The sequence below is a fragment of the Macrotis lagotis genome, chromosome X (assembly GCF_037893015.1).
Source record: "Macrotis lagotis isolate mMagLag1 chromosome X, bilby.v1.9.chrom.fasta, whole genome shotgun sequence".
Lineage (NCBI taxonomy): Eukaryota > Metazoa > Chordata > Mammalia > Peramelemorphia > Peramelidae > Macrotis > Macrotis lagotis.
This window is the reverse complement of record NC_133666.1, coordinates 354,493,149-354,516,477: the sequence shown is the minus strand read 5'-3', so window position 1 is coordinate 354,516,477 and position 23,329 is coordinate 354,493,149. Positions and strand designations below refer to the sequence as shown.

At 34.1% G+C, this 23,329-nt stretch overlaps 1 protein-coding gene across 2 annotated transcripts in view; it reads right to left on the bottom strand.

Annotated features, from left to right (window-relative positions):
• FBXL7 (F-box and leucine rich repeat protein 7) overlaps nucleotides 1-23,329 on the bottom strand; it is a 555,926-nt gene that overhangs the window by 40,683 nt on the left and 491,914 nt on the right. Inside the window, exon 1 of one of the 2 annotated variants that reach the window (XM_074200905.1) lies at nucleotides 10,376-23,329. This exon is cut by the window's right edge and continues 16,642 nt beyond it. The exons of the other annotated variant lie outside the window; for it this stretch is intronic. Coding sequence (XP_074057006.1) covers nucleotides 10,376-10,409 — 34 coding nt within the window. The 5' untranslated portion in view covers nucleotides 10,410-23,329. The remainder of the gene's footprint in view (nucleotides 1-10,375) is intronic. 2 annotated transcript variants of the gene reach the window in all.

The window sequence follows — 23,329 nt, the reverse complement described above, 5'->3', positions numbered from 1 at the left end:
CTTTATAAGGAGCACCCTGGGAAAACTCTAGTCCAGTTGTACTATAATCCATCCTTATCACTTGGGAGAGTACAGGGCAAAGTCAAGATTCTGACCGAGAAATAGCCATTGTCTGCCAACATCAGTTAACATGAATATGCCTTAAAATGGTCTCTTTGCGCAGGTGGGTAATGGTTACTAAAATAACAGAGAACTAAAAGTCCTATAGCTCTAATCCAAGACTGTGCTTATAAGTATTCTTGTTTTATGTTTTCACAATTTGTTCATGCTTCTACTAGGGAACAAGTTCAATGCCAAATAATAATGATTTTTGTGGAATATGTCATTTGGAGGATCATTGATATAAATTTTTATGATTAATCATTTATTTAGTGATTGAAAAATTTTTAAACTATTTACCCTATCTTTGAAGCACATAAAAATTTTGAGGCAAAATATTATAGGTATTATCAACCTCATTTTAGAAAGGTAGAAACTGAGGCTTAACTGGTGATATGACTTGTCTATGGTTCTGGAACTGATGTAAAAGGGACATTTAAACCTGGTTTCCCTAACTCCAAGTTTAATTCTTGAATTCTTAAAATTAAATAACTTATGTAATATGACACTAAATAATTAGAGGTTTCCTTCACCATCTTTTATCACTTGCAATCGTGCCCTTCACAATTTCAACTTGCAGGTTTATTTCTCTCAGCGAAAATTTATTTGTGATGATTTTTTATTAATCTATCAATCATCTATCTATCTATCCATCTAACATTGATCTATCTCTTAATAGCATATACAAATAGCTTACACTTAATATTATATACAAAAGTTGATTTCTATTTTTATGTCCAATGACCTAAAAGATAAAAATAAAACAAGGTAGTCAGTCTTATAGAAAACTGTCCAGTGATCTATTCAACATTATAGAAAGTGGGTCCCTATTTAATGGCAGTTGGCTATGAATTTTAGTAGAGATGAACTCCAGAGCTCATCTTTCAAATGATCATATCTTGGCTTTCTGCAAAGTCATTTTAATTTCCACTCTAGTTTGGATTTTGATCCTTCTACTAGATTCTTAATTTTTTTCTTTAAATTTCAGATCTTCATTTCAATTAGTATGATCTAAAAAGGTAGTCAAGGGAGCAGAAAGTATTTCAAAGTTCAGGATGGAAGGATGATGACAAAGAGGGCATTTTTTGAATAAATGCCATCTAAAGACTTTCAGAGGGCAGTTAAGTGACACAATGGATATAGTGCTAGGTCTGAAGTCAGGAAAATTCATCTTCCTGAGTTCAAATTTGGTCTCATAAGTTTCCTTGTTGTGTGACCCTGAGTAAGTCACCTTTAACCCTGGTTGCCTCAATTCTTTATTTGTAGAATGAATTGGAGAAGAAAATGGCAAATCACTACAGTATCCTTGCTAAGAAACACAATATGGTGTCACAAAGATTTGGATATGATTGAGATGACAATAACTAAACAAGGCAATTTCAGTATTAGTTGTTTAAAAACTACTTTTATTAAACTATTTTAAAAGCTATTTTTAACTACAAGATGATCATGAGTTTGATTTTTAATTCTTTTTTAAAAAAATATTTCTCAAGTACATGCAAAAGTAGTTTCTCACATTCATCCTTTTATAAACTTTTGAGTTCCACATTTTTTTTTACCACTCTCCCTTTTCTCCCCCTTCCCATGAGAACAAACAATTTGATATAGGTTGTACATGCATAATCATGTTTACCTTATTTCCACACTTGTCATATTGTGACAGAAGAACTGGAACTAAGGTGGGAAAAAACCATGAGAAAGAAAAACATAACAGAAGTTTTACAAAGTGAGCATAATATGCTTTTCTCTGCATTCAGAATTCAAAGTTTTTTCTCTGGATGAGGAAAGCATTTTCCTTAACAGATCTCTTAGAATTGTTTATACAAGTCTTTTTATGCTTTTCTCAGTCAGACCACTCATGATTTCTTACAGAATAATAGTACTCCATAACACTCATATACTATAATATATTCAACCATTCCCTAATTGATAGACATCTCACCAATTTCCAATTCTTTGTCACTACAAAATGAATGGCTATAACTATTTTTGAACAAGTGGGTCTTTTCCCCTTTTTAATGATCTCTGTGAAACAGACCTAGCACTGCTTTATCAAAGGATATATTCAGTTTTATTGCTCTGTGGGCATAGTTCCAAATTATTCTCCAGAATGGTTGGGACAGTTCACAACTCTACCAATAGTGTATTAGTTTTCCAGTTTTCTTATATCCTCTCCAAGTTTGATCATTTTTCTTTTTGGTCATTTTAGATAATCTGGTAGGTGTGAGGTAGTACTTCAGAGTTATTTTAATTTGTATTGGTTTTTAACTTCTAAGAAATCCTTTGGTTTATGATTAAGGCTGACTCTGCCACCTCTTAGCTGTCAAAACTAAAACAAATCAATTGACTTCTCAGATTCTCTGAACAAGATGTGTCATATTTAGCTCTCAGTCCATGATTACAAGATTAAATGATCACCTACTCTTGGGAGATTGTCATGAAACCCTAGATTTGAAGTTGGAAAGAATCTTTGTTATTGTTGAGAAACTTCTAGGTGTGTTCAGCTCTTTGTGACACCATTTGGAATTTTCTTGGCAAAAATACTTGAGTGATTTGCCATTTCTTAAAAACTAAACTCCAGACCTGGCCCTCTATCCACTTTGTAACATAGCTGCCCAAAAGGAATCTTAGAGACCATTTAATCCAACCCTCTCATTTTATAGATGGGGAAACTGCGCTCTAGAGGGGAGAAATGTTGTCTAAAATCCAACAGCAAATGAGTGGTGGGGTTGGGATTTGACACTTGATTCTCTGGTTTTATATTGATAATCATATCAGTCACTGTATCACATGATATTTTATGAATAAAAATGTGGGTAGGGAAAATGATCAGTTTTATTTGCAGGAGTATGTATTTATGGTGATCTGCATTGATCCAGTTACCTACTCAGTAATTGGCACTAGATATCTGGAGGAAGAAATTATTAGCTCAAGACACAGAAGAAGAAGTAGATGTTGCTCCTTTAATGTTTTCTTCTTTGGTCTTTCTAAGGTATCTAAAGGAAGCATATATTACTTACATTAAAAAAAACCCAACGACTTTTCAAAAGGTTCAAAATACACAGTTCAACATTAAAAAAATGCCAAAATGTAGAAACATCTTAAAATAGATTGATTTGTGAGGGAAATAAGACATTGTCTTTTATATAACTATTTTTCCCCACATTTCAGAATGCCTTCTTAGGAAACCTGGAAGCAATTTTATTTCCTGACCAATTTATCCTGTTTCATTAGAAAAGTGTTGTTCTTGTCAAATGATCTGTACAAAAACAAAAACAAAACGAGGAACTCACAAATTATTTTTGTTGAATTGCAGCAAGAATCCATCTAATACCTAATCATTTCAGAACACTGGGGTTTTTCCCCAAATCACTGAGACACCCTTCAGGAAGATGACTAGGCAGAATTTACTTTATCAAAAATAGAGGCTGGGGAGGACAACAAGTATTCCATCATGTTAGAAAGTTTTCAGGTGAAAAAATAAAAAATTGACAAAAATGAAAATGAAAAGTTGAAAAAATGGAAAAGGATATATATATATATATATATATATATATATATATATATAGTTGCTATTTTTCACATAAAATAAGATTTCAGGGTGAAATTGAATATGTATCATTTAGCTCTCCTGGATTTGGGCATTTCCTTTACTGATACGGATGGTAATTCCTTCATACCTTCTCATCTTGCTGAGTTGTCATATATGTCTTTCATAAATTCACCAGAATGGACTAGCTCAATTCACTGGAGAACTTTGTCTACTAGCACTTTCCATATTTCATGCATACCAGAACAACACTTGGGTGGGCTGTCTATTATTTTCCATTCTCTCTATACGATGCCCAAGTTCTGCTTAGAATCTAAAAAATAAATTAAATTTCCTACAATAATGCCTTCAACTTCTTCAAAATAACATAAATAATAAAATATGTTTCCTCTGTTAATTCTGTTGCCTGATGGATATAAAGTATAATAGAAAGTTGTGTTTAATATCAATTCTACAAGGAATTGCATATCCCAGGAATTAGTGCACATCTGAAAAATAATAACCAAAAGTAAAATAATAATCATAGACAAAAGCTGAATATAATATTGCTAGGTTACAAACAGGTATTATTCCTATTCCTCAACACTAGGATTATATACTGTGTGTCTTCCAGAAAGGAAATTGATTGAATAGTAATTATTTTCTTAAGTATCTACTTCTAGCTCCATAGGGTGTTAACAATACTCATTTGCAGAAAGAAACAGGAGATGAGAATTTAACTTCCTTCCCTCATTGAAGAGAAAGATTCTATGAGTGTAAAACACAGCAAATAATGTCACACTTGGCTGATATTTTGATTAGTTCCGTTGAACTCTTTTAAAATTCTTTTAAGAGATGTTCTAATAAGACAGAAGAGGGAATATATATATATATATATATATACATATATATTATATATAATATATGAACACAGAAGCATAAAACAGTTTGTGAGATGAATGATAAGTTTGGGAGATAGAAATTCTGGGCAATTAATAAACAATTTGTTAATTAGGCTAGTGAGAAATTAATAAAGTAATGGTCAGTGGTTTCTCTTGGTAACCAACAACCTTTTGTGGATATTGCAAAATGTTTAAATATGTTTATAAAAGAGGGTGTTTCTGAGAGTGAAAACCAAATATGATGGGTTAAAGTTAATGGGGGAGGCAGTAGGTGGTGTAGTGAATAGAACACCAGTCCTGGAGTCAGGAGGACCTGAGTTTGAATGTGACCTCAGACACTTAATTAGTGTGTGACCTTGGGAAAGTTACTTAACCCCATTGCTTTGCAAAAACAACAAAACAAAAAAAAATTAATGAAGGACTGGGGAAGTGACTTTGAGCATTGTCACACAGAAGCATAAAACAGTTTGTGAGATGAATGATAAGTTTGGGAGATAGAAATTCTGGGCAATTAATAAACAATTTGTTAATTAGGCTAGTGAGAAATTAATAAAGTAATGGTCAGTGGTTTCTCTTGGTAACCAACAACCTTTTGTGGATATTGCAAAATGTTTAAATATGTTTATAAAAGAGGGTGTTTCTGAGAGTGAAAATCAAATATGATGGGTTAAAAGTTAATGGGGGAGGCAGTAGGTGGTGTAGTGAATAGAACACCAGTCCTGGAGTCAGGAGGACCTGAGTTTGAATGTGACCTCAGACACTTAATTAGTGTGTGACCTTGGGAAAGTCACTTAACCCCATTGCTTTGCAAAAACAACAAAACAAAAAAAAAATTAATGAAGGACTGGGGAATTGACTTTGAGCATTGTCACCCAGTCTTATCCAAGTTGAACAACTGTGGGTTTACATTAGGAATTCTACCTAAATAAAATAGTTTAGGCGGGGTAAAGTTTTGGGCAATGTCAGAGATAAGAGACTGGACTTTGAATGAACAAGCAAAAAAAAAGAGATATTTGCATCTCATATATAAAATTATTTAATAATACATTAAAAATATTTATGATAGTATGATAGAATGATAGTAATGATATGATAGTAATATGAAAAATAAATTTTTAGGTGAGAGAGTTGAGAGGATCTCTTAGGAGGCTATAGTAGTGACAACTTGGTTGCAATACAGTTCAAAATTAAGGGAGGTGGCAATGTCAGGGCTACAAGAGAGTATACAAATGAAGTCTTGAAAAATTTTTTAAATTGTCTTTTCCCTGATTTTCAAAGTCTCTATGACCTGTTCAGGTGCACAAATTTTAATGAACAAACTTCTATTCTTTAATAGGTTCTGTGTGGAGGTCTTTTTGACTCCTACATTATACTAAGCTGATTTATTTATGAATCCTATTCAGGTATATACTGATTTTTCAGATTCCCACATGATGGGCAGGATCTTGATTTTAGTACATCATATCCTTATGAGATAGTAACTGAAAGTTTTGGGGAAAGAAAATAGTTAACAATGTCTTTAAACCCATATATGGAAAAGAATAATTAGAAAATAACATTACTTTGCTTTAAATATAGTATTTTCAAGGCTAAGTGTTTATAATAACTGAATGAAATCACCTTTTTATAATATATATATATATCACAAAAATTATTTTAATTTTGCAAGTTTTTTAAAAAGTTAATTTCAGGGAGATCATACAACCAATCCTGTTCAAGTATTTTTGATTTTAAAAAATGTCATCCTTAAATATGGCATTTTGAATATGAAAGTAATTGTGAAATGTGTCATATGAAGTGGAATTTTTTTTCCCTTTCTAAGAACTTCTGCCTGACTATAGTAATGCTCTCAGTTATTCTTGGATAAGAACTTTAAGTTTAGAATATGTAAATTCTTCTTTTTTTGTTGTTCCTACTGCCTTTAGTCAACAACTCTGGTAGCAAACATGTGGCCATGTGATCATGGAATTATATGATATGATCATCTAACCTTATACCTTTTCATATTTGAAAAACATGTATCCTGTGATTTGTAAGGAAATTAAAAGCTCTGTAACTCCATATGGTGATGCATCTGTGCCTTTCCAAGAAAAACAAACATACAACTCCATAACTTTAAACATCCTGTTACATCCCAAATATTAAACATATGGAATAAGGAGAGAAAAGCACAGTCATGTTTAAGAGGGACAATGAGCATAAAACTGTCACTGTCGATCTTTTTAAGGCCCAGGGAAGACTACAAGGGTGACAAGATGAACCGGAGCCATATGGGACATGTTCTTGCTTGTAAAGTCTCATGAGAATTCTATAGAACCAAAGAACCAGAGAGTTTCCAAGTACTAAAGAAAGACAATTTCCCTGTCATCTCATATTCCCATCATCATTAAATCACATTTATCATTAAGCCTTAGCCTTTGATAGCTCTGTATTCGGGAGGTCATTTGTATCTTGTCCACCTTCTCGAAGTATTTATACTCTGAAATAGGAGATAGTAACTTAAAGAAATAAACCATATAATGGAGACAAGGCATATTATACTTAGAAATTGAGTAAGACTGAAAGAATTTAGAGAATGTGTATATTAAGTGCAGTGTGTTAAAAGCATACTCCAAAAAAACTTTCTCAAAGGGAGGTCACTAACTGCATATTGGATCCACTTGGTCTCTTTAGGCCTTCTTACTTGGGATTTCAGGCTGTTTTTGAAGGAGGAGATTAATCTGCAAAAGGACATAACTTTGGCTTCATCAAATGTCTTGACTCTTCTTATGAATCACTTTGGGAGGATACTATTATGGAAATCAAAGATGACTGGACAAAAGAGAAGTTGATAGAGGCCAAAAGGAGAGGATATTGTGTCCCTTTGACCTCTAGTTACTAAGCAAAACATCCTCTAGCAGGCCTTCAAGTTGTGGCCTTAGTACTTTTAGAAATGAGTTCCTATGGCCACTGAGCACTTTATTTTTGATTATGCAATATTTCTACCTTATGTTTCAGTGGTTAAGTAGGGTTGATACTTGATATTCTTCTACAGAATTCAGGGTTCAGTTAGGGTCCAGAAAACTCTACCCTTAAACATTCATGCCAATTAAACTCTTTTCAGTAGTTATTTGTTTGATTTATCTCCAGACCATGAACCAAGGTTGTTCCAAACACAACAATAAGAGTCCAAGTTGGACCAAAGGGGACACATTCTGTTAAAGATCACCAAAAGTTTAAAGAAATAACATTTTACCCCTTTATCTGAATTAAACTTCTAAGTTTCAGCTATCATTTTTTCAAATCCTGCCATTACAATCTTCTGTTCGTTTCTTTGACAACTTTACTAATTTGATTGGAATATGAGTGGGATCCAATATGTGTGGGCTTAGAGATTGCCTTTACAATTCTGGTTTATATAGCTGCGTTTGTTTTCCATATGCTGTTCTCTCATTGGAAATTTAAAACAATAGATTTTCTTGAAGATTAAACAATTTTCATTAAAAATTTAGAGTTAATTTATTCTAATAAATCATTTTTGACCAACCCATATCATTTTTGCCATTCTTGCTCTCATTCTCTCACCTTCTGACCTCTCCTACTTTAAAAAGCTAGTGGTAATGCTATCTCAACAATCAACACATATGGGGTTTTGTTCCTCTCTAGAAAGTTCTTCATACTGTTTTAACAATTTTTTGCTATTACAAATGGTAAGCTAAGAAAATGTTCATAGACAGACAATTTTTCCTATTCGATAATATATTTAGAATATAGCTCTAATAATGTCATAAGATATGATCCGTTTTCTGATCCTGGTTGTTTTTCGTCAGTATTTGATCAGTCATTTCAGTTATGACTGATTTTTTGTAACTTCACTTGGAGTTTTCTTGGCAAGGATCTGAAGTAGTTTGCCATGTCCTTCTCCAACTCATTTTACAGATGAAGAAACTGAGGCAAACAGGGTTAAAGTGACTTGTTCAGGCTCACAACCAGAAAGTATCTAAAGTCAGATTTGAACCTGTGATTAAGTATTCCTGATCCAGGTCTGCCATTCTATATACTGTACCATATAGTTACCTCTGTATTTTATCAGATGGTTCTCCAAAATATTTTCACTTTAGTTCTAACAGCATTGTGAAAGAATGCCAGCAAAACTGGGGAAAACTGGATTATCAGCATCTACTTTAAGTACTTCAGGAAGAGAACTGGCTTTAATGTAAAGACTGTGGGGGTTGGAAAGAGGGAATTGAGATTAGGGGAAAATTATAAAATTCAAAATAAATTAATTAATTAAAAAAACAAATGGAATAAACTTGAACTATACAAAAAAGGAGAACTGGTTTTTCTGTCAGAGGACCTGGTTTCAAATCCTGTTTTTGAAGCTTGCTACCTGGGTGACTTTGGACAAGTCACTTGCTTTTGATGAGCCTCAATTTCATTAAATGAGGCAAGGCTTATCTAAGTTCTCATAAGAGAAATTCATATTGAAACTAAACATTTTTAAAGTAATAAACCATCTCAAAGAGGGAGAAAGATGGGGCAGCTAGATGCCACTGGGGATTGAGCATTGGTCTTAGAGTCAGGAGGACCTGAGTTCAAATCCAGCACTTAATTACCTAGCTGTGTGAGGTTGGGCAAGTCACTTGATTCCATTGCCTTACAAAAAGCCAGAGAGGGAGATATATACATATGTATAAATATATATATATATATATATATATATATATACACATACGTATATATATATATATATAGAGAGAGAGAGAGAGAGAGAGAGAGAGAGAGAGAGAGCTCTATCCATTGTATTGTTCAGCTGCCCCTGAGAGTATAATTTATGAAAAATATGATAAATATGTTTTCACATATGATTTTCCATGCAAACCAAGTTTATAATCTACTCTACCCAGGATAAATTACATATAGGAAACTTTTCATCTGAAATAATTAGAAATAATTAAGCAAAGCATCCTAATTAATGTTCAGTATTTTTCAGCCATGTCTTTGTGACCTCATTTGGAGTTGTCTTGAGAAAGTGGTTTGCTATTTCCTTCTCCAGCTCATTTTACAGAAAAGGAAACTGAGCCCAAAAGGGTTAAAGTCTTGCCTTGAGTCGTGCAGCTAGTAAGTAAGTGTCTGAGGTTAGATTTGAATGCAGGAAGATGAGGTTTTCCTGATTTCAGGCCTAGTGCTGTAGTCACTCAACCTCCTAGCACTAATCCAAAAGCTGATTAGAGGTATTAGGATCCCATTCCTTAGTGGTCTCCAAGTTCAGTGATAATTGGCTTGATGCTTTCTTATTTAGTAGCAGAATGTCCCAGGTACCCTCTAAGGGCTTTCCAAGCTTGCAAATTCTGTGACTCTGCAGTTCTGTGAATATTGGATTTGATACTTCAGGAAAAGTCTAATTAATATTTAGCAAAAGGGATGTTAGTGAGTGATAATTCAGTTATGGGAAGTTCTTGAGATACTGTTATTTTGACTCTTGACTTATTTCCTTTTTCTTAATTGAGTATTCTTATTTTTGTCCCTATTAATAGCTAAAAATGTTCTAGACATGTATTATTTTGAGAATATGAGTTTCTTCAGTGAAAAAACCCATATCTTCTTTCTCTATTTAATTCTCTATTACCTCATATAGTTTCTATATGTGGGGGATATTTAATAGATAATTGAAAACATTTCCCAAGATCATTTTTTTCTTTTTCTTTATGGATAGCATGCTCTATCTAGAGTAGGGGTAGGGAATCTTTTTTATGCCAAAGGACATTTGGATACTTATAACACTACTAACATATCATATTTGGTCAAACATTGAATTAATTCAATCCTAAAACATTACAAGATTTATTGAATTTCAAATCCTCACCTGCTGTTGTCTTGGCAACACTGGAACAATACATCAATAGACCCAAGATTCTTACCCCTGTTCTAGAGCAACTGTCTTTGACCCTCCCTCATACTGGTATCTAAACGTATCAATAAGTCTAAGTCTAAACCTTTAATTGATTGACTGATTAAATAGAGGTAGTCACATCTCTTAAGGTATCAGGTTATATAGCATATTTTGAATTACCTTAAGCATATTGGAATGAGTGATTGAATCAATTGATCCTGGACCTTAGACTTACATGTAGAGAGAGAGAATATTGTTTTTCTTGTTAGCTTAGATAATAATAATTTTTGGTGGCATATTGCTTTAGAGAAAAGAGCACTAATTGGGCACCATGGTGTCATCAGTTCACAGCTAAGGGACCTGTAATAATAGTCATACTAGTTTCCAACATACCTATATTATAAACTGAGAATAGTTATGCATTAAATGTGGTCTAGTGGAATGAAGAGCTAGAATATATTGTATTTCTGCAACTTCCTTGCCACAAGACCTTGAACCAATCACTTTCATTTCCCGGGCTTTAGATTCAACATCTATACAATAAAGAAGTTGTATGAGATCATAGCTGAAGTCTATTTCAGTTCTGCCATGTTATGATTCCAGGTGTTTGTTTAAAAAACCCATCTCTTCTTGATTTGACTTTTCTAATAGTTAGCCTTATAAAATTCATCTTTTTATTACTTCTTCATGATCTTGCCAGATTTTTAACTTTAGGGAGTTTATCATTCTTGTTTGCCTTTTGGGTTTATGAATAGTTCTTGCTTGGCAAATATGGTCTCGGTAGTAAGTATCTTTCTGCCTTTGCTAATGTATTGATATAGGTAATTCCTGTGCCTTCTATATTGTTTCTAAAGTACATGAAGCTTTCTCATACTCATCTGTTTCTTGAGTTTTCTTCCTTATGAATCCTTCATAATCCTGAGGTTATGCTAAAATTTATTTTTCAACTATTTTCTTTATCTTATTAACTATTATCCTTCCTTTGAATCCAGAATGATTACAATTGACAAATTAGATATGTGTGTATGTATATTATATGCATAATTAATAATTGAGAAATAATTGGAAAAACTCTGGAGGGAAAGCTTTTCCTTAAGGACTCCTGAGCCAGAAACTTAATTTCAATTTCTCAAAGGAAACTTTGCTTATGTAAGTAACATCCAGTGAGCAAATTCTCTCCATTTTTGCAGATTAAGGACTCCTCTGATACTTATTTTAGTACTTGAGGTACTAAAATATTTGCTCAGTAGTGATAGAACTCAGGTCAATCTGATTAATAAGGCTTACCTTCCAACCATTCTATCAGCTATTTTTCAAGGATCAAAGGAAGCACAGTAAATATAGGTAATCCATAGGACCTTTAAGATACCACATTTGACAATGAAAACAAATTTTCTTATAGGTCTGCATTCTTCAGTTACTCAGCAGTCTTGCAAATGAAAATCTTTAAGAGATTTGAGACTTGTCAGCTAAAAGAAAAATACTTGGCAGGGAATACTCAGGTGGAACAGAGAAATTTCCAAATTGAATGAGAAAACAAACTCAGAAAACTTCTCCATAAAATATTTGTGGTATCAAACAAGTTCTATGTCTAGGTCCGAGATTTAGATCATTTTGGAGGGCATAGGTGTTGTTTGCTAAGAAGAGCTGAAGGGCTGGAAGAGTAATGTCTGGGGAATTCCCGGTGTGCAAGTTCCTTTACCAATGCAGATTGTCATCTTCTCTACTACTTAATCTTAGAGCATCTTGAGGAAGGATAAATGAATTTATTTAGGGTCACACTCACTAGAGTGTCAGAGATGGGACATGAACCCAGTTTGAATAGATAACCATCTGTATATCCACTACACCACAGCTGAGTGAAAATATGTCATGTCATTTTATCATGCAGATGGAATGTATATCACTCTCCATTGTGTTAGATTTCAACTAAAAGCTAACCATTCCTCACATTTTCATAGTTTCCATTGGTTTTGTTTCCCCAGAATTATGTTTTTGAAAATAATGCATTAGTCCTAGAGAACAATGCAATTAAAAAGCCTAATTTATACTTGAAAGTTCCTCTTTCTCCATTATTTTCTCCATGTGCATATGTATATATTATACACATATACATATTTGTGTATGTATATATATATGTGTGTGTGTGTGTAATTTCATAAACATCTGCTATTTCTGAATTATTGCTGTTTGTTTCCTTCTTGATTCAAGAAATTTGACAAAATCTCTGCTGTGAAAGAAGAAAAAAAATGGCAACATACCATTAGAACATATTTTTAACAATTAGCAGAACCTCCCTTTTGGAACTGACCTTGTTGTCTATGTGTGTGTGTTCTTGTCTTAAGCCCTGCCTCAAAACAGATTCAATCCAGGCACCTGCCATTTTGAGGTAGTAGCCATGTTAGACTCACCAAATGAGGAATCTTATTTCTTCAGTGCCTGGGATACTCATTTTTCTTGGCACATTTATGCATTACCTTTGAAAAAGATTTCCAATATTTTCCTGAATGTTAGCAAGCTTAGGTAAGGGTCATGAGAAACTGCATTGTAAAGTAGGTCATCAATGCTATCTGTGAATGTCATTTCATAGAGGAGGAGTAAGAAAGAAGTCAGAAATCAAACCAATGGTTCAGGACTATCTCCATAGCAGCTTATTCTTTGAGATCTCATTCCCATAGCAAGACAAAACTTTCAATGCTTATATTTTCAGAAAGATTCACATGATACAGATCTATGCTATCTGAACTTGTCAACTTTTCCTAAGATTCAAGTTTGGTGATCACAGGACCCTGATTTTTTCCCCCTTTCTGGAAAATTTATAATCCTTGGGTTATCTATCTACATACTTTCTTTAAGTTAAACTTTCTTTTCTTTCTTTTTTTGTTTTTCACTTAGTATCTTTTTTCTTATATGTTCTAATCTTGGTTTAAAAATTATTTTTGGGGTGGTTAGGTGGCACAGTGGATAAAGCATCAGCCTTGGAGTAAGGAGTACCTAGGTTCAAATCCAACCTCAGACACTTAATAATTACCTAGCCATGTAGCCTTGGGCAAGCCACTTAACCCCAATGCCTTGCAAAAAAATCTAAAAAATAATTATTTTCCATTATTTTTCCTTCTATCTCTTCTTTTCTGTGTTTTTATTCTATAAGTTTCTTTTCCAGAGAATCTTTTAATACAGAAAATGACTCTGTATTTTAAGTTCTTTAGTCTCTAGTCAGATTTGTTGATTTGTTTCTTAAAAGTTCTAATTTCTGGGGTTTTTTTTAAAAGTTTTTGTAAGGCAATGGGGTTAAGTGGCTTGCCCAAGGCCACAAAGCTAGGTAATTATTAAGTGTCTGAGGCTGGACTTGAACCCAGGTACTCCTGACTCCAAGGCCAGTGCTCTATCCACTGCACCACCTAGTCTCTCCCCTAATTTCTGTTTTATAGCTTTTATTTTTCCCATTTAAATTCTTTGATTGCCCTTCTAAATCTTTGAAGGCAAATGGAATTTATCTTTATTCTTTCAGGATACCTAGCCCAACTTTTGGTACTATTTTTCCCTTCTTTAAGAGATATTAAATCAATTTCTTTTCTTATTTGCTAAGATGGATGAAGTATGTTTTTCCCATTGGACTACTGTCAAAGAGTGTGCTAAATCTCCACCTTTGGACAATCTACCCTTTTAAATTCAGAGATGCTAAGTATTGGAGTCAGGATTTGAGCAAGGCTTTCTATCTTTAAATTAATTATTTTTGTGTCATTACATCATCTTCAATGCATAACTATTTTCAGATTACAAGATAATTATTTTGGAAATTAGCATCAGAGGCCCTTAATTGTGAATTTATGTTTTTTTATATAGCATAAATGTTATCAGACATGAGATGCGACATAGGTCAGCAAAGATAAGACTTCATGTCCTTGATGTTTAAGGTGAGAATCTATAACAGAGAGTAAATGAGATAAGCATTTAAAAATTTTTATTTTATATTTATTCTGAACTATGTATATTTTTTCTTGTACTAAATTTTTTGGGGAAGGGGTACTTATATTACTTTCAATCTATACTTTGCCTTAAAAATAATACTAAAATGGACAAAATTATGGAATATTGTTCATAGATTGTATTTTGCTCTTTTTTTTTGTTGTTGTTCCTTTGTTTGGAGCATAAAGTAAAAAGAGATTGGGGGATCTCATCAACTAAGCGTTTATAAGGAATCAGGGATGCTGAGATTCAGTAAGTGAAGTTCTCCACTACGATCTTTCCCTTTGTTTCAGAAATGAGAGGAGGAAGAAGGATCCTAGAAGCATTACTTCTACTATAATCTTCCTAGGTAGGTAGGAATAGGAATAGGCCTATGGACAATCAAGAAAGAGGAGAATGATGTTTGTTTTCATAATTTCTTAAATTTTTTTTTTGGTTTTTCCCTAAAAAACTTTGAATGAAGTCTATAAACAATGCTTTTTTTCAATTTACACACACACACACACACACACACACACACACACACAGAGAGAGAGAGAGAGAGAGAGAGAGAGAGAGAGAGAGAGAGAGAGAGAGAGAACTTAATATTTCACCTTCAGTTAATGCAAGAATAAACGATCTCAACAGTCATAACAACTGCACAATCATAACTTTTAGGACACATGAACTCTTATTTTGTTTCTACTTTTTAGACATATGGTAAAATTAGCTAAAATAGAGCAGGAAGATTTTGATAGCAATGATGATTTATGATGTTTCATAATACATTCTGTTGGATTTTGCCTAATTTATTTATATGAAATTAGCCTCTGTGTATTTTGTACTTGGAGGCTACTAATTGCCCCCCTCCTCTCTTCCATCTATTAGCAGAGAAAGAACTTTGACTGTTTTCCCATTAGGGATGACAGATTTGTGATGATCCAGCTCCATTCCATAGAACTGGTCTCCCTAGTGAAAAATGGTTGCTTGGGATTTGGGCCCCTGCCCTAAGACCATATTAACAAATGTGAAGATTGCTGGCTCCTTCATATCTTTCAAGAGGTACACAGCTTTTGGATGTTCGACCTATCCTGTTATGAATTTGGATGACAAGGATTAGTTTCCTCCTAAGTTTCCTTTTTTTAACTTACAATGTTCTTGAATAGCTTTGACAATTTATTTTGGATGAGAATCTGTATTCTATGTGAATTACATTTTCTTTCCCACTTCTTAGTGGCAAACAGTTTCTTTTTTTTTTCTAAAGAAGATACAACACATACTTGTCTTTCCATTTAGTAGTCATAAGAAGAAAAAATAGAATAAAGAATTCAATGCTCTCTTTTTTTTGGTGGACAAATAAATTAAGAGCAGAGAAGTCAAGCACCCAAGAAACACAGTATATGAGCATTAGAATTGGACCTGGAGTTTAGATGTTCCTCTCCCTAGTCCAGCATTACTTCTACTATAATCTTCCTAGGTAGGTAGGAATAGGAATAGGCCTATGGAAAATCAAGAAAGAGGAGAATGATGTTTGTTTTCATAATTTCTTAAATTTTTTTTTTGGTTTTTCCCTAAAAAACTTTGAATGAAGTCTATAAACAAATCCTAAAGTGATGGAACCCACTAAAAAATAGTGGAACCACTTTTTAGCTAGATATCTTAGAGGAACTTCAGGAAAAGGTCTGTTGTGTGGCAAAAGGGGTAGTATAGCCCAGTATAGTGTGAGAATTGGGAAACAAGGGAGAGCTTAAGGTCTCCAACTTAGAGAACAAAATTGCTTTAATCAACATCTCTGTTTTTTTATTAACTAATATTTTTAGCCCCTGGTACTATTATGTTTCTTGGGGTGACCACCAGAAAATATGTAATGCTCCAAACGTTCTGTTACCCATCAAAATTTATCTGTCCTATGTGTCATTTGACTCAGAGATAGGCTTAATAAATTAATGATAAATTTAGGGATTAAAATTAAAATGTCAATGTAATCAGTCAAGTAATATTCATTTATTAAATGTTGGGCATACAAATATATAAAAAAGATACAGTCTTTGCCCTGAAAGAGCTTACACTACATGGCAGGGATAGAGGAACAAAGAAATGATATTTTGAAATTAAGAAATCTTTTCTTGATATCAGGCTCTATACAAGGTGAGATTATAAAAGTAAGGTTAATGCTTTACAGAACTAAAAAAAAGTCATTATTTTGTAATCACAATTCCATAATGCTCTTCATTAGACTGTTCAGTTAAAATGTGTTGTTTCAAAAAAACTTCATTTTGAACTTCAATGAAATCTATATTTCATAATAGTTACTGTATTATTACTTTTTTAAATATAGAAGCAATTGAATGAAAGTACTGTTCTTTCAACAACTGCATAAATCATATGTAGACATATAGTCAGAGTAGACATATAGCACTATACATGGTAAATATCATGACAAGCATCTTGGCAAAGTGCACAAAGAACCAGATTCAAAGCCAGGGAGATTTGGGCTTGACTTCTGCAGCTCAAACAATTATTTGTCCTTTGTTCTGGAAGAAGATCATGACATCAGGGAGGTGATGCCATGACCATGTCCATGAATCAGATTTGAGGGAGGGGTGCTATGCTAAGTCACCAGCTCCACTTTCTACCCCAGAGCAATCTGGGTCCAGATATGGATCAGGACAGCTGGAGATGACCCTGGAAGAGAGGGAATCAGGCTTAAGTGATTTGCCCAAAGTCACACAGGTAGTAAGTCTCCAGTGTCTGAGGTCATATTTGAACTGAGGTCCTCCTGACTCCAGAGCTGATACTCTCTACCCACTGCACCACTTAGCTGCTACCAGCTCTGAAAACAATATGGATTGAAACTTGGGCAAGTAGTTTAATCTTTCACTACTCAAACCAACTATCTCTGATTATAAGTGGCAGGGAAAGGTAGAGGGATTTCCTCCTCTGACTTTTTCCTTATACCAATGAAATCATAGGTCCTGTTCCTATCCCTGGTGATACTGGTGATAGTTTAGTGTATTTAATTTCTCATAGAGCACTTATTCTTTCCCTCTTTCATTCTTCCAATAAATCTGATTTTTTTATATTTTTGATATATTTGTGCTTTATTTTAAGCTAAAGGAACACATATTCATTTGGACTAATGGCCTTCAATGCCTTAATTCAAAAGAATATAAAAGTGGGAATTTCACATAAGATGTGTAGGATTGATGATTTTGTAAGATGGAAACTCTTGACTTATTTGAAATAGCACCAGGTTGAAAGCATTGACTTTGCCATCACCTAGGTACATGCAGACCTACATTTAGGCATCAGTGAATTCAATTGAAATTGTACCAACTCCTAATTCCAACCTCCCCCAACACACATTCACAGGAGCACACACAGAGGAGGAAATTAGGTTGATTACTTAATGGAACACTTATGATAGAGGTTTATTCCAATTCCTTTCATCAGTGGGCTCAGTGATAGATATAAGTGGTGCAAACCTGCAGCCTTGAATTAGTAGAGGGGAGGAAATCAAAACAAGTAGAACTGATCCAGAAATAGCTCTGCTATTCTAAGGATGCCTTTTCTATTCCTTTGAATTGTTGAAGGTTAAATCTGAAATATTTACATGCTCCAATAGTTGCTTAATAGATGTTTATGGAATGGCCTCACTGGGTTATTTTAAGCATTAAGTGAGATAACATATATAAAATGTTTGGTAAAGCATAAAGTTCTATATAAATGTTTTGTTGTTTTTGTTGAGTCCTTTCAGTTGTATCTAACTCTTTGTGACCCCATTTGGCAAAGATATTAAACTAGTTTGCTGTTTCCTTCCACAGTTCATTCGACAGATGAGGAAACTGAGGCAAACAAGGTTAAGTGACTTGTCCAGGTTCACATGACTAGAAAGTGTCTGAGGTCAGTCTTCCTGACTCCAGTCCTAGCATCCTATCCACTGTGTCACTTGGATGCCTATATATATAAATGTTAGCTAATAATAATGATAATGATAATAAGGCCAGCTAGCTGACACAGTGGATAGAGCACTGACCTTGTAGTCAGGAGGGGAGTTCCAATCCAGCCTCAGACACTTGTAACTTTGGGCAAATCATTTAACCCTTCCCATCCAGGGACATCTCCAGTTGTACTGATTCCTATCTGGCTAGTGGATCCAGATGGCTTTGGAGGAGAAAGTGAATGCTTGTCATGGCATCACCTCTGTGATGACATGGTCTTCTTCAAAAATGAAGGACAAACATTATCACAAAACAATTTTTCCTCCAATAGCCCATCATTTAACACCCAAATGTATTTCTAAGAGTTCTTTTTACAGTGTAGAAAATAAATGATAGTAACAGTAAGTGCCATCTTAAGAGAAACAGCCTGGTCTTCCATTCAGGTTTACCTGGCTTCAAGTCCTGCCTCTGACTACTCATATTAGCCATGTGACTTTTATCAAATTACAACCATTCAGTGAAAACTAAGTTGTAGACTGTCAATTGGCATTGATGGAGGGAGTTTTCTCTCTGGGAGTTCCCTACAATAATAAAATACCAAGTTTGATCCAAACAACAAAGAAATGTCAAATTGTGTTGACCTTGGGATCTAGAGCTGGGTGGCTATTATTTCATTATGACAGGTAATGTTGGGCTGCATGTATTCAGAAGTCTGCTGAACATTTTTCCTTTAAGGAATTTGGCAGAATTAAATGAGAAGCCTTTTAAGCCAGACCAGAAAACAGTGAAACTAGTAATGGAGATTAGCAGGAAATATAATGATCTTGTATTTTCCTTCCTCCAGTCCTAATCCTTGAGGATCAAGTCCAGAGTGGTCATTTCCAAGTAAGCCATTCTTTTTTTCATCAGTGATGTGGGTTTTCTTTTTTGGCATTCCTTGTCCATGCCAGGGCATAACTAAAAAGGGAATTAGAGCAGTTTGGAGTTAAAGAAATCATACAAGAAAAAGCTGTAAGGGATGGAATGAAGCCCAGACATAGGATGAGAGAGACTCAGATGTACTTCATTGGGTGAAATAAGAAGTATAGATTTCATTATGTGTGCCTGTCACAATAGACACATTAACTTACAACAATACTTGCTGATTCTGAATCGTTAGGAAATGCTGATAAAATTTCTTTCTAAGAAACGTTAAGTCCAGAAACTTAAGTGCAGAACAAAATCATTACCTCTTCCTCCATGCCAGTGAACCATATTAATTTAGAACTCTTTTTGTTGTTCTGTAGTTTATTCTAGATTAAACGCTAAAAATCATGCACCATATATTGGGAAAGTATTATGTGCCTGCATTCTTGTAGGTGCAAAAGAATGAAAAGATATGGGTCAAATTCACCACAGCCATGTTGTCAAATTCAAATAAAAGCCTGTGCATTGGGGTTCTTATGCTGATTTAGAAAACCACACATTGATGTTATGTTTTATCATATTTTTATTTTGTTAATATTTCCCAACTACAGTTTATTCTGGTGCATAATTCAGGAGTGTTGTATCTGACTCCTCTGGCTTATGGCCATATTATATAGAGAAGATACAAACCCAGAGAATAATTCACAAGTAGAGAGACTTTACAAATGACAATTCCAGTATGGATACAGGTGATTCTGGCTCAAGAAGCTCACTGTGGAGCATATTCTAAGTTGATTTAAAATGCACATATAATGGACCCCCAGGACCACTCTTAGATTCTGACAGGTGATAGATACCTGATTGTCAGATAGCATCAAATAACATACTATTATGCTTCCCTTTTCAGATGGAATGGAAAAGGATGAGATCAAGAATTTAGACAATTGGTTGTCAATGGTCAAATTCATAGTTATTGACTAAATACATTTTTCAAGATAGTCTTTTAAAAATGTTCATACCTGATATCACATTATGTGAGCAAATAATATCGAATTATCATGAATGTTTGTGGAACTTATTCCTACTGCATGACTCTGAATTAACTGATGCATTACTGAGATAAAGTTTATTAAATAATTTGTTTAGAATGTGTCCAAAGGTCTGGGGCCTATCCCCATTTTCACTCTTACCTTCACCCTTACCAAAGGGGAAAAATGACATATTTTCTATGGTTTGTCATTTCTATTCTAGTTTCTCTCTAGGGAGACTTTCTACACAATTCTACAGGTATTTTTCATCATTAAATTGGTTCCTTAAAAACATGATCTGAGAACAAATGTTATAAAGGAAAATTTAGTTGCATAGGAATAATACTGGCAATAGTAGAAGAAAAATGAAGGAAAGAAAAAGGAGAGATGGTTCTTTGGGGTCAAAACACTTGCTCCTCTTCTTCCTTTTCCTTTTGCATAATGAAATACAAAAGTATGAGAAAAGGACAATTAGATTAGGAGAGAGGCAAAGGTGCTAGTTGTGCAGTATAGACACTATTAGAGATTCCAAAATTACCACTCTACTTTTCCTACAACCTGACCCAGTGCTCCAGACTCCTTTGCCCTTATTCTCAAGCATTATAACACTAAATAATCCTTCTCTAGAGATATTGAAATAAAATCATAGACCACAGGCCAATAGTTCATGACACCAAGGGTGTTTTTATTCTGACAGCAATTGAATCAAAGTACTGTTCTTAGGGTAATGATGTGTTAGCTGCCTCTGTTGACAGAATAAACTATTCCTGCTGTAGTTAATGAGTAGGGTGCTGCAGTTTTCATGATTTCAGTAGGTAAGGGTTGTTGAGAAGAATATATAGTGCTTATAAGCAAGTGTGATGGTTGGGAACTCTCTAATATTTGAAATACATGACATTGCAGTGTGGTGTAAAGAGCACTAGCCTTAGGTCTAAAGACCTGAAAAACAATTGTAACATTTACAAACTCCATGACCCCAGTCAAGTCACCCAAGCCTTTCTCTGCCTCAGTTTCCTAAACTATAAAATGGGGTAAAGAATATTTATATTACCCATCTCAGAAGGTTTAGGAAAGTACTTTATAATTTAAAGCATCATATAAATTAGTCACTATTAATAATAGTCAGTAAACACTGGCACTGTATTGGGGTTCAATAGTGGTTTCACACAGTTTATTAGAATAGGATTCATACCATAATGGTGAAATCAAAGTTCCTAAAATAAATTAATAGACAAAAAGATCACTCAATCTGTACTTAGCCTACAAATGTGCCTGAGCATACAAATAAAAAAACCAAAGATAATCCCTAGTCTCAAGGAGTTAACACTCTATTGTAGAAAACACAGTTTAGTGGAGCAGATTGACATATCTCTTTCAGGCACTGTGGTAAAGTGTATTTGATTATAGCTTATGATTCCAGAACCTGAGATAGGGGTGAGTTGGGGAAGGGGTTTAGGGAGTAAGGGTAGACCTTTCAGTTAACTTAGCTAAGAGTCTTTGGAGGATTTAATTAGAAGGAACAGAAGGAAGTGAAGTGAAGCATACCTGGGGATTTCCTGAATATTATTTAGAGAGGATTTAACTAATAAGGAGATCTGGCCCCAAGCAATTCTTCTTAGGAAAGATGATGAATTAGTGGGAGGAGGGGGAAAAAACACTGGTATTTGGGGGCTCAGGAAATGTTTGTGGAGAAGGTGGAACTTGAAAGAAAATTAAGGACTTGAAAAGTTTTCATTAAATCCTCCTTAGCAAAATATTGCTAGTACTTAAAAAAAAAAGATAAGGACACACCTTTATCACCACCACCACCAACCATATACTCCCAAAACAAACATAAAGAAGCCATGAAACACTTGGCGTTTTCCATGGGTGGTAGTTTCCTACCAGAGAACACATAATAGCATGGAAGAATTGGGCATTGTTTTTTTCAACATTACTTTAAGTCTAGTGAACTCATCATGATGTATTATATTCATGATGTATTATATTGATCAGGTCTGTTCTGGAGCAGTCCAGTTGCTTTATTCTTCATTCATTTATCAAATCTTCAGTGAATGTCTGAATTATGTAAGCCACCTCTTGCAGACATACCATTTAACTCATGGTGTATTCGCCTAGCTATTAGTGTCCTATAGTTGCCTATGTTACTATGCCTGAACTGAGTCTATTTTTTGAAACTCAACTCATATACTGTCTCCTCCAGGAAGACTAACTTGATCTCCCCAGTCAAAAGTGGCTTCCATCCTCAGGCATTGCAAGGATCAGATTCCTGAGCTTCAACATGATTATCTTATTTAATTAATCAGTTTTACAAATAATGAAACCAAGCATCAGAGAAGTGAATTAATTGATTTACCCAAGATCACACAGCTGGAAGCAGCCTTACCTTTGAACCTAGATCTTTTGACTTTCCTGTAAGGAAATTCTCAACTGTTCCAATAGCTCACACATTCCAAAGAACTTTGCTTGCACAAATCAGACTTGCTTATAATAATAATGACAACAATGATGATGATGATAGTTGATATTTATATAACACCTATAATAATATAGCTTATTGATAGCATTGTGCCAAATGCTTTGCAGTTATTATCTCATTTGATCTTCACGACAATCCTGCAAGGTAGGTGTTATTATTATCCCCATTTTACAGATAAGGAAACTGAGGCAGGCAGCTATTAAATGATTTGTTTAATATCACATAGCTAGTGGAGGTCAAATTTGAATTTAAGTTTTCCTGACTCTGAGTCCAATACTCTATCCACTGTACTGGCCAGTTAGTTACCTATCTTGTATTTTATATTGTGTAGACTTTTTACATCCATGTTATCCTTCTATTAAACTGTTAGCCTCATGGAAGCAAGAACCATATTGTGTAATGTCTGAAAAGTCTGAGAGACATAATTTCTGAGTAACTAATTATCACTTTTATTAATTAATAACTAGAAGATCATTGATATAATGATGGTCATTTGACTTTCTTGTGTAAATCAAAGATGAATCATGAAAACGGCTCAAGCTTTCAGGTCCTTTTAAGAATGAGTGTTCTTGACAGATGAAAATCAACTCTGATTGGTTAATATTTATGAAGAAAGAGAGATTCA